The 11,396-nt window shown below is 46.8% G+C and overlaps 1 protein-coding gene across 1 annotated transcript; it reads right to left on the bottom strand.

The window, feature by feature from the left end:
- Positions 1-396: 396 nt before the first annotated feature.
- Positions 397-1,560, bottom strand: gpr173 (G protein-coupled receptor 173). Its single transcript, XM_056275070.1, has one exon. It carries the CDS (start codon positions 1,558-1,560, stop codon positions 397-399), a length of 1,164 nt encoding a protein of 387 aa, XP_056131045.1.
- Between the last annotated feature and the right edge of the window lie 9,836 nt (positions 1,561-11,396).

Raw genomic sequence — 11,396 nt, forward strand, 5'->3', positions numbered from 1 at the left:
ACTCATCAGCTCGTTCAGTGTGTTTGTGACTGGTTCCCTGGCTCGGTTCCACCGCTGGTTGCATGGTTATTCGCATGTCTGTGCGATGAAAATATTTTTCCTGTTCTGTTAAACGTACTATTAAAAGTTGTAACTTCGCTATACAGCAGTCTTAGGTTTAATGACCCCCTTTAAAAAGGGTAATAAAATAGAGAAACATGCTTACCATTCCAATGTTTTTTGTTTTTTTTTATATTACACTCGACAGTTTATACCCCCTCTTTAAAAGAATCTTGCATTGAATCAAAGGCCACAATAACTCAAATAATCCCCACAACGACAATCCCTCTTCCCAAGTCAGTATCCCCCCCCCCCCCCCCCCCGTCCCTTCTCTCCCGAACACATCAGCATCTCCGCTCACATGACACAGTAAGGCTCTCGTGGCAGATGAGGTTTAGTCCTGCAGCAGGCTGGTAGGTGGGACAGGAGCCCTTTCTTCAGGTCTTTGTTGAGGAAGAAGCAGACGATGGGGTTGACCCCGGCCTGGGCGAAGCTCATCCACACGGTGGTGGAGAGGTACCGATGCGGTATTGTGCAAGCTTTGACAAACACCCGCCAATAGCAAGCCACAATGTACGGAGACCAGAGCAACAGGAAGAGCAGGGTGATCACATAGAACATCCTGCCCAGCTGCTTCTCCGCCTTGAACTCCTCCATGCCCAGTAGGCGACGGTTTTGGTTGTGCAAGTTCTGCCGGATTCCCAGCAGAGTGGGAGGCATCGGGCCCCTGCCGAATCCTGCAATCCAGTTGGCGGCCGCTTGGCCCGTAGCGCCAGGCCCGTGGAAGGTCCAGTTCTGGCTGATGGCTGGCACCATCTGCACCGGCTTCATCTTTCGGTGTTTGTACTCAAACAAGAGTAGCTTCATATAGACGACATGTGTGGCGAGAATGAGCACAGCCAGCATCAGCATGAAACCCAGTGTGTCATTCGCCTTGAAGTAGCGATGCTCAAAGATGCACTGGTCCTCCTCACGAATGAACTTGTAAGTGCCCACATCAAAAACAGGCGGGAAAGCCATTGCCACAGACAGTGTCCACACCATGCAGACCACAGCTACGCATGTCCAGAAGGTCATGCGCTTTGAGTAAAAGCGGTGGTGGGCAATGGCCATGTAACGTGTCACGCTGATGCAAAATAGCATGAAGGCAGCGTGGAAGCAAAAAAGCACAGCCATGAAAGCAACGACTTTGCAGCTCAGCACACTGTAGGTCCAGGCAGAGCCGTTCCTGATAGAAACCAGCACGAAGGGGAAGCATACAGCTGAACGTATTGTGTCAGCCAGGCACAGGTCCAACAGAAAGTAGTAAGGTGCCTTGTGCAGAGCCCGGTCTCTCAGTACCAGCAGAGACACCACCAGATTACCCACCAGGCTGATGCAGATGATCAAGCCCAGCAGCACCAGTTTGAGATAGGTAGAGACGGCTGAGGAAGGACCCCCGGCTACAACACCTCCCGTGGTGGCTAGCACCGCTCCCATGGGCCCGCCCGGCCCTTCGCTGCTCTCATTTCCATTTGCCATCCCCTACGCTGTTCCTCCCTCACCACGCTCTCTGTGATCACAAAAGCACCCACTCCTCCACCTCCCCCAGCTGCCCTTTCTTCCGTCCTCGCGGTCGCTTCTCTTTCAGAGTTCACATGGAATAAGAACGCCTCAGTCCGCATCGCCCCATCTCCAGGAGGGTTCCTCTTTTGTTGTTGGGTTGCGTCTTGCTTCCAGCTTTTCCCAGACAGCCTGAAAATGAACAGATATATTTGGGGATTAGGAGTTATGATAGGCCTCGGGTCTGGATATGCGACGGGTACCTCCAAAACTTTGTACACAGCATGACATACAGTTCTTACATACACACACATGTGCCATGCCATCACGTGAGAGTGGTGCCAATGTGCACTAAAGCCAAGGCTTGCTCGAAATGGAGACAGTCATCTTTTTATATGGCCACTATGGTAAAATAATAATAATAAAAATTAAAAAAAGACATACTAACAGGTTAAAAACAACCCAAGAAATTCCAAGTTTACTTGAAAAGAAAACCACTTTATTACAAGAATTGCAACATGATTCAGTCAAAAATTACATAAATGTGAACAGATTTTTCTTGTGCAAAATGGTTGCGTGAAATATCTTCACTGTATTTTTCATTTCATAAAAACTTATAAGATTTTGATATTTATTAGATATTTTCTGAACGTGTTAAACTTCATGTCCACTAATTATCAATCAAATTGACCCGGGCCACCACTGGATTTTATAGTAATACAATTGTAAAATTAAATTGAAATAGCCAATATATCCCATCGTCATCTCAGTTATGAATATTATTAACAATATTGATGTTTATTATACAGAACAGGTCCCCTCAACCTGAACAGAACACAAGGGTTAAAAAAAATGGAGGTAAATGAATCGATGGTCGCTCAGATGGGGTTCACGCGGGCATCTGCTGTTGCATGCTGCGGGAACATCTTCTTCCTCCCCAGCACCAATCAGATCAGCTGTTTTCTCCATACGCTACATGGCATGCCAGCAACTCGTCTGTCATCATAATTACTTGGCTTGTTGCTAGGCGACAGCACCCTGCCTCGCTCTGCTGTGTTTGCAAGAGACAGAGGCTGGAGGGCGGCGGTGAGGGTGGAAGTTGTGGCGAGGAGCAATGCTCAGGCTGTTTCACTGAAGCTTGCTCAGGTGTTGTAGTTTTGTTATCTTTTTTTGCTGAGGTAAAATACCACCGCGTGTTAGCTGGCTGTGTATTTATGCACACGCATGTGCTGAAGGACTGAGATTAGGAAAACCTGATTATTTTTGTGTTATATTTTGTATCAATGATGACTTATTGCCCCAGACCCCTTTAAGGTGTGACTTGCTACAAGCATTATATTACATTATATTATATCATATTATATTATATTATATGATGTACCAATACAGAACAAGCATCCTCTCTGAATACTAATGCAGTAGGGGGTGTAAGAAAATATCAGTACAATCGAGTATTGTGATGTTATCTTTTGTGATACTGTATCGGTTCTCAAAACCACTGTATCGATTTTTAATTGTTTACATGTGAAGGTTTGTGGCAAACATTTTGTGTTGTGTGTAACCCCACGACCGCTAGATAACAGTGTTGTAATCTGTCTTCAGTCATTTGACTCTTCCACTCCAACCCAACAACGTAAACTGAGACAGGAAGTAGCATAAGCACAAAGAACACAGGCCTATGAAATCGCAATATATCGCCTTTCTTACAGTATCGCGATATATCGCGATATATTGAATCACAGCCCCTGTATCGTGATACGTATCGTATCGCCAGATTCTCACCAGTACACAGCCCTGTAAGACCCTTTTATGACCTACGTCACGCATAGTATGCGCGCGCATTTTGGCAGCAAAAGCAGCACCTTCTCCATCTCCAATCACTGCAGAGTGCAAGTGGATTTTTGATCGATTGATATTTGCATTTTTAAAATGTCATCTTGTTGTGTTGTGGGTTGCCAGAACAGGTCTAGCAAAACTAAAGGTATTAATTTCTACCGCGTTCCATCGGGGAAAAGACCGCTCAATGCAAACAGGCGAAGATTGTGGCTACAAGCAATAAAACAAGGCACCTTACACGTCATGTTATTCCAGAGGTGGACTGAAATAACATGACGTGATACATGATGTGAAAGGTGCCTTGTTTGACTTGTGCTGTTTTGTTTATTTTGATCTCCGTGCATTGGCATTTCTTTTCTTTTTTCCCACTTTTGGTTTGTCTTGAAAGTTTTGTTTTGTTTTGATTGATAAAGTATAAGAAAGGGGTAGGGCCAGAAAAGTTCTTTACTTCATCCTATGCCCTTTTCAGACATGGTCTAGTTATTGCTTGTGTTGTTACAGAGTTTGCAAAATATGTTCACTATTATTTCCATTTGTTCTTGTATTCCTGCCTATGTATTTTATTTTGTTATTTTAGCATGTTCGAAATAAACGAAACGAAAAAGACACGAGTGGACTGGACCGAAGACAGCATTAAAAATGCACGCCTACGTGGCGCTCATTTTATATCGGGTAAGTTCATTCTGTTTTTGTTAACTTAAAATTGTGTTGCTTAAACTGGAACGTTAGACCCTTTTACGGCCTACGTCACGCATAGTATGCGCACAGAATCACGTGATCACTGTTTACCGACTGTAAAAGGGTCTTATAATGCAGACATCATGTATTGGCCTGTCAGAGCCTACCAAAGAGGAACGCTTCTCACCCTTTTTAGCTGAAGACCCCATTAAATAGGGATTCCTACTGGCCACCCCCAGACACAAGCATCCACCCATGGATTAGTCGACTGGCACCAAATACTTGATTTTTTTAAACCCATTTTCATGGTATCGTAGGAAGCGTTAAGGGTACAAATATTTTAGTGATTTGAGGCATGATCAGTGCTGCGTTTTTCCATCCCATGAAAAAATGTGGAACTCATCTTTTGATCCTGCTGTGGATGCCACATCTCGCATAGAGAACCGCTGCCGTGAACCTGCTGGTACTAACTAAACTACCTGCAGGGTACCCTGTGTAAGAGAGGGCATGTCTTTGTTTGGGTATCCTAACTTCACCGGTGTTTCTGTGAGTTATGCCCACAACACCTCAAGAGGGTTCAACAAAGGGCGTCCGGGTGGCGTAGTGGTCTATTCCGTTGCCTACCAATGCGGGGATCGCCGGTTCGATTCCCCGCGTTACCTCCGGCTTGGTCAGGTGTCCCTACAGACACAGTTAGCCGTGTCTGCGGGTGGGAAGCTGGATGTAGGTGTGTGTCCTGGTTCGCTGCACTAGCGCCTCCTCTGGTCGGTCAGGGCGCCTGTTCGGGGGGGGGGGACTACTGGGGGGAATAGCATGATCCTCCCACGTGCTACGTCCCCCTGGCGAAACTCCTCACTGTCTGGTGAAAAAAAGCGGCTGGCGACTCCACATGTAACGGAGGAGGCATGTGGTAGTCTGCAGCAGAGGGGGTGGAGCAGCGACTGGGACGGCTCGAAAGAGTGGTGTAATTGGCCGGGGAGAAAAGGGGTTCCCCCCCAAAAAAAGAAGGACCAACAGATCTTTCTTCATACCATTATTCAATATTAACCTCAACAACAGAAATTTTAAAACAGGAATCACGTGGTTCCTCATTCTACTGTCTCGTTTTAAACATAACATTGAAACACCCACAGTTTAAAAGGTTTACGGTCTAAATTTTAGCTGTTTTTGTCTTTTAAATTTCGTTCATATTTTCCCCCTTCAATTCACTATAATAACCACCAACATTCCCATAGAGCTGCAGGATGTTTGCTGGCTTGTAGCTAACGGACTTTGGCAGACATGACACTGGAAGGGTATCTGTCATATGCACACGTGGCATCCACAGAGGATACTCCGAGAGAAGTCAACACATCGTCCTCTTTCTGAAATTTAACTTTTTCAACAAAAACGCACAACCAACGTTGAATCTATGACCATTAGAGCAACCAGAAAATCATCTGTTCTGAGGTGAGTATTACACTGATACCCTGAAGAGGTCAGTTTCTACCTTGTACTAAAGTAAATAAAACATTTTCATCTGCATATATTCTTAGTGATCATTAATCTATGTCAAACAATTCTAAGTTTCCTTGACAATCACTAATATACACTCACCGGCCACTTTATTAGGCACACCTGTCGAACTGCTCATTAACGCAAATTTCTAATCGGCCAATCACATGGCAGCAACTCAATGCATTTAGGCATGTAGACATGGTCAAGACCATCTGCTGCAGTTCAAACCGAGCATCAGAATGGGGAAGAAAGGTGATTTAAGTTACTTTGAACGTGGCATGGTTGTTGGTGCCAGACGGGCTGGTCTGAGTATTTCAGGAACTGCTGATCTACTGGGATTTTCACGCACAACCATCTCTAGGGTTTTCAGGGAATGGTCCGAAAAAGAGAAAATATCCAACGAGCGGCAGTTCTGTGGGCGAAAATGCCTTGTTGATGTCAGAGGTCAGAGGAGAATGGCCAGATTGGCTTGAGCTGATAGAAAGGCAACAGTAACTCAAATAACCACTCATTACAACCGAGATATGCAGAAGAGCATCTCTGAACGCACAACACGTCGAACCTTGAGGCAGATGGGCTACAGCAGCAGAAGACCACACCGGGTGCCACTCCTGTCAGCTAAGAACAGGAAACTGAGGCTACAATTCGCACAGGCTCACCAAAATTGGACAATAGAAGATTGGAAAAACGTTGCCTGGTCTGATGAGTCTCGATTTCTGCTGCGACATTCGGATGGTAGGGTCAGAATTTGGCATCAACAACATGAAAGCATGGATCCATCCTGCCTTGTATCAACGGTTCAGGCTGGTGGTGGTGGTGTAATGGTGTGGGGGATATTTTCTTGGCACACTTTGGGCCCCTTAGTACCAATTGAGCATCGTGTCAACGCCACAGCCTACCTGAGTATTGTTGCTGACCATGTCCATCCCTTTATGACCACAGTGTTCCCATCTTCTGATGGCTACTTCCAGCAGGATAACGCGCCATGTCATAAAGCTCGAATCATCTCAGACTGGTTTCTTGAACATGACAATGAGTTCACTGTACTCAAATGGCCTCCACAGTCACCAGATCTCAATCCAATAGAGCACCTTTGGGATGTGGTGGACCGGGAGATTCGCATCATGGATGTGCCGCTGACAAATCTGCAGCAACTGCGTGATGCTATCATGTCAATATGGACCAAACTCTCTGAGGAATGTTTCCAGTACCTTGTTGAATCTATGCCACGAAGGATTAAGGCAGTTCTGAAGGCAAAAGGGGGTCCAACCCGGTACTAGCAAGGTGTACCTAATAAAGTGGCCAGTGAGTGTAATTGATGGCAGAGTAATAAAAGGACTGTTAAGAGGCCATTGGATGAGAAAATCGAAATCGGACCCTTCAACTATGAATTTTTCATCCATCCATTCATCCATTCATTTATTCATCTTCAGCTGCTTCGGCGGGGTCGGGTCGCGGTGGCAGCAAGCTAAGTAGGGCTCTCCAGATGTCCCTCTCCCCAGCAATGCCCTCCAGCTCCTCCTGGGGGATCCCAAGGCTTTCCCAGGCCAGATTGGACATGTTGTCCCTCCAGCGAGTTCTGGGTCTACCCCGGGGTCTCTTCCCAGTTGGCCGTGCCCGGAAAACCTCCAAAGGAAGGCGCCCAGGCACCCCTCCAAGAATCGCCACCTTAACGTGGTGGAGGGGTTTGTGTGTCCTGGTGATCCCGGGAGCTGTGTTGTTGCCCCCTTGTAGGATCTCCCAAGGCAAATTGGTCCCAGGGGAGGGGCCAGACTAAGAGCGATTCCCAATAAACCCAATGAAATTACACCAGCAGAGTTACAGCACCTCGCCCAGAAAAGGGAAACCAGGGCCCCCTCCTGGAGCCAGACCTGGGAAGGGAGCTCGCCGACGAGCGTCTGGTGGCTGGGCCTTGGCCTATGGGGCCCAGTCGGGCCCATCCCGAAAAAACAACACGGAACCACCACCCCCATGCACCCACCACACGCGGGAATGAGCACTGGGTTAGGGTGCAATACAGCCCGGGTGGCAGGCAAAGGTGGGGACCGGCACATGCCGACTTCCGGCATCGCAGATTGGTCCTCGGGACGTGGAATGAATTTTTAAATTGAGACTAATTTAAATTTGTGTGATTTTCTGTTTAAAACCTGTTAGCATAACAAATAACCCATTATGTTCTATTTCTGACACATTTTGAAGTGTGTATCAATTTAACAGTATTTTCACATTTTCCATATTCTTGTCTCTGCAATGGAAAATGATTGGCAAGTACTCATACCCACTGAGTGTTCAGGCGGGAGAAGAAGAGCATGTGTGTATGTGTGTAGAGGGCAAATTACAAACCCTGGTTAAGGTAAGGGGACAAATGTGTTTTGTGTGTGTGTGTGTGTGTGTGTGTGTGTGTGTGTGTGCAGACTTAGTACTCACACAACACAATACTACATGTAATGTGGCACAAACATCATTGACAGCCAGCATCAACTAAAATACTACCTACATGCTAAATGCTAACAACTAGCTCCCAGGCGTGTTGTGCCATAACTCAAGAAGTAACCACTGACAGGTCAGAACACTGGGTCTGGACACAGTTTTATATATTGATTTTACATATTAGCCAGTTGTCGGCGTTGGTCTTCAGTATGAATGCTTACTCGTGAATATGGGACTGTTAAATCCCATCCTGCATCTAGCTAAAAGCCCAAAGAGTGCCCAGAAAATGTCAAGCAGAAAATGTCTCCTCGGAGAGTGGACCACTGAGTAAAATACGACACAAGCCAGACTAGCGAGCGAGCTCCCCAAGCTCTCAAGTCATTTGTCTTGAAATACCTTAGTTAATAAAGTTGTCAATGCTGGATTTAAAATGTAACAACACATCACACCACTTGGTTCAATTTCCACTGTAAATGTGAGAGGATGTGAGTTTTCCGTACTGCAGAGTACAACTAACTTGACACTACTGGTGCACGTCCATCAACGAATTTGTTTCAGAGTGAACGATAGTTAAACGTAGAACAAACAGGATTTGTCGGTTGCGGTTTGTAAACACGACATTCAAAGTTGGCCCCTCCTCCCCGGCTAAACGTCACCAGAAGGACACGCCCCTGACCGCAGTTGCCAGAACACATCCCAGTGTACAGGCCAACTCTGCGTCGCTCTTCATCCCCATCCTCTCCTTCAGTGCTCGCCAGTGGGTGAAAGCCAGCCCCAGATTCACTCTCGTTTTGGAACAAGCTTTGTCCATTCTACTGAAAGGGTCTATACCCTTTCAGTCGAACGGGTACACTACATCACTACTGAAAGGGTAGTGCGGCGGCATGGCTCAGGAGGTAAAGTAGGTCGTCTGGTAATTGGAAGGATGCTTGTTCGATCCCCGTTTCCTTCAGAGAGCATGTTGAAGTGTCCTTGAGCAAGACACCCAACCCCTAACTGCTACTGATGAGCAGGTTGGCGCCTTGCATAGCAGCCTCCGCCATCAGTAAATGAATGTGTGTGTGACTGTGTGGCATACAGTGTGAAGCACTTTGAGTGGTGGATAGACTCGAAAAGTGCCATCTAAAATGCAGTCCTTTTACAGTAGTGATGTTATGTAGTAATGGTAGTGAGCAAGTACATGTGGTTTATGATAAAGCAATAGTGTGAAAAATGACAGACCTGGAAAAATCAGTGAATTTGAAAACACAATTTCCATATCCTGGAAAAGTTATGGAAATGGAAAATTGTAATTTTGAAGTCATGGAAATCCGACTAGAGCTGCATCAATCTGTTAAAAATGACTGACCACTAAAATAAAGAGTAACAGCCTGTTGCAGCACAGCTTTAAAATGTCCATCGTGTGTGTGCATGCAACCGTTTTGTCTCAGTATGCTAACGAGTTTCCGCTGACTAGCTTTCCTATCAGTTAGCTAGCTAGCTTGTCTCCCGCTTCTGCGTCCTGTCAGACCGACCTCTGTGTTTCCTCATCGGGCACAGCTCCAGGCAGGGCCGTGGTTCCTGGGCCCACAGGACGCAGCAGACCCAGCTCTCCCAGCCGATCCAGCGCCAGCTCCCCCAGCCATCAAATGAGGACACAAACTTAGACGCAGGCGTGGACAAAGACACTGCATGGACAGTACTGGGTGAGGCCGCCGCAAACGTAAGTTTGCACCGCCATCTTCCCACACCGGTACTGGGTGAGGCCATTGTAAACGTGAATTCGTGCCGCCCATATTCGCACACCGGAAATGGAAAAGGGGTTATCTATCTTTACATCCACCCATCAGCTCGACTGGGATATGCACTTACCCCTGGTTCTCATGGTGTGCCCCTCTGCGGTCCAGGACTCCACTGCATGCACACCGGCCCTTCTCATGCTGGGCAGGGAAATGAGGACCCCTGCGGTGCTGGCCTTTGGACGGGCCCCGGCTTTACCATCTTCCCCTGCAGGTCCAAGCTACACCAGGCAGCTTTAGGACCGTTTGGACACAGCACATGCATACGCTCGGAGGCAATTACAGAGTGCGGGGATGCAGCAGAAATGGAATTCTGACCTCCATTCCAGGGGGCAACACTTTGCAGCTGGGGAGATAGTTGGGTCTATAACCTGACCTGGAAGAAGGGTAGGTACCCTAAACTGGACAGCCACTGGGTGTGGGGCCTTGCTTGATCTTGGAGCGGCTAGGAGAGGATATCTATTGGGTACAGCTGCCTGTACGGGGCCGCAAAGTGGCGCTACATCGTGACCGGCTGGTGCTATACAGGGGCTCTGCAACACGACTGGAGGGGAGGGGGGAAACACCCGTGTTGCCTGTCATGACAAGTGGGGGTTGTAGCAGTCAGCCCTGATGATGCAATAAGTGGGACCCAATCTGCTCCCCCAGTGCCCAGCTCACCTCCTTGGGGGGCAGGGCAAACCTGACCAGAGCAGAGGAGGACTGACCAGGGGACAGAACGCCTACGGGGCGACTGAGGAGGCGGCGGAGAACTCTTCCTGAGGTTTAGAGACTTTGTCCTCAGGGTCAAGGACATTAATGGGGGGGGGGTTCAGGTTCACCGGGGGGTATAAGTGTTAGACATGTGGCTGTGGCCGACAAAAACCGCGAATAAAGCAACGCTCAGTTCTACGTTTTGAAGTGTGTGAGTTTTTTTTATAGTTACAGAACATTACAGTAGTTATAAAACATCTTTTCTGTGGCATATCTAAATACAGTTTCTTTTGGTTGTGGGAATTAAGGGAAGAGTTATGGGGAAGTCACAGAAAAGTCACTGAAAACCATCTAAGCCTGAACTCTGCTCAGGGAGTGTCTTACAAAGTTAAATCTCATCTTGGTTATATCGTTGGTATAAATACTACACACCTCTGTTAAAATGGCAGGTTTTTGTGATGTAAAAAAATGAAGCCAAGATAAATCATGTCAGAGCTTTTTCCACCTTGAATGTGAAATTGCAACCTATAAAATTCAAGGGAAAAGCAAACTGAAACCTTTTAGGGAATAAAAATTGAAAATGTACAATAACCTGGTTGTGTAAGAGTTCACGCCCCGAAACTAATACTTTGTTGAATCACCTTTTGATTTTATTAAGGCACTCAGTCATTCTGGGTAAGAGTCTGTCAGCTTGCCACATCTTGACTTGGCAATATTTCCCCACTCTTATTTGCAAAAACATTATGAGGGCATCTGCTGTGCACAGCGTCTTCAGGCCACCCACAGATTTCCAACTGGATTCCGGTTTGGATGTGTGCTATGGGTCATAGTCGTGCTGAAAGATGAAATTCCTCTTCATCTTCAGCTTTCTAGAAGACACCTGAAGGTTTTGCACCAGAATCG

The sequence above is a fragment of the Lampris incognitus genome, chromosome 2 (genome assembly GCF_029633865.1).
Source record: "Lampris incognitus isolate fLamInc1 chromosome 2, fLamInc1.hap2, whole genome shotgun sequence".
Taxonomy (NCBI): Eukaryota; Metazoa; Chordata; class Actinopteri; order Lampriformes; family Lampridae; genus Lampris; species Lampris incognitus.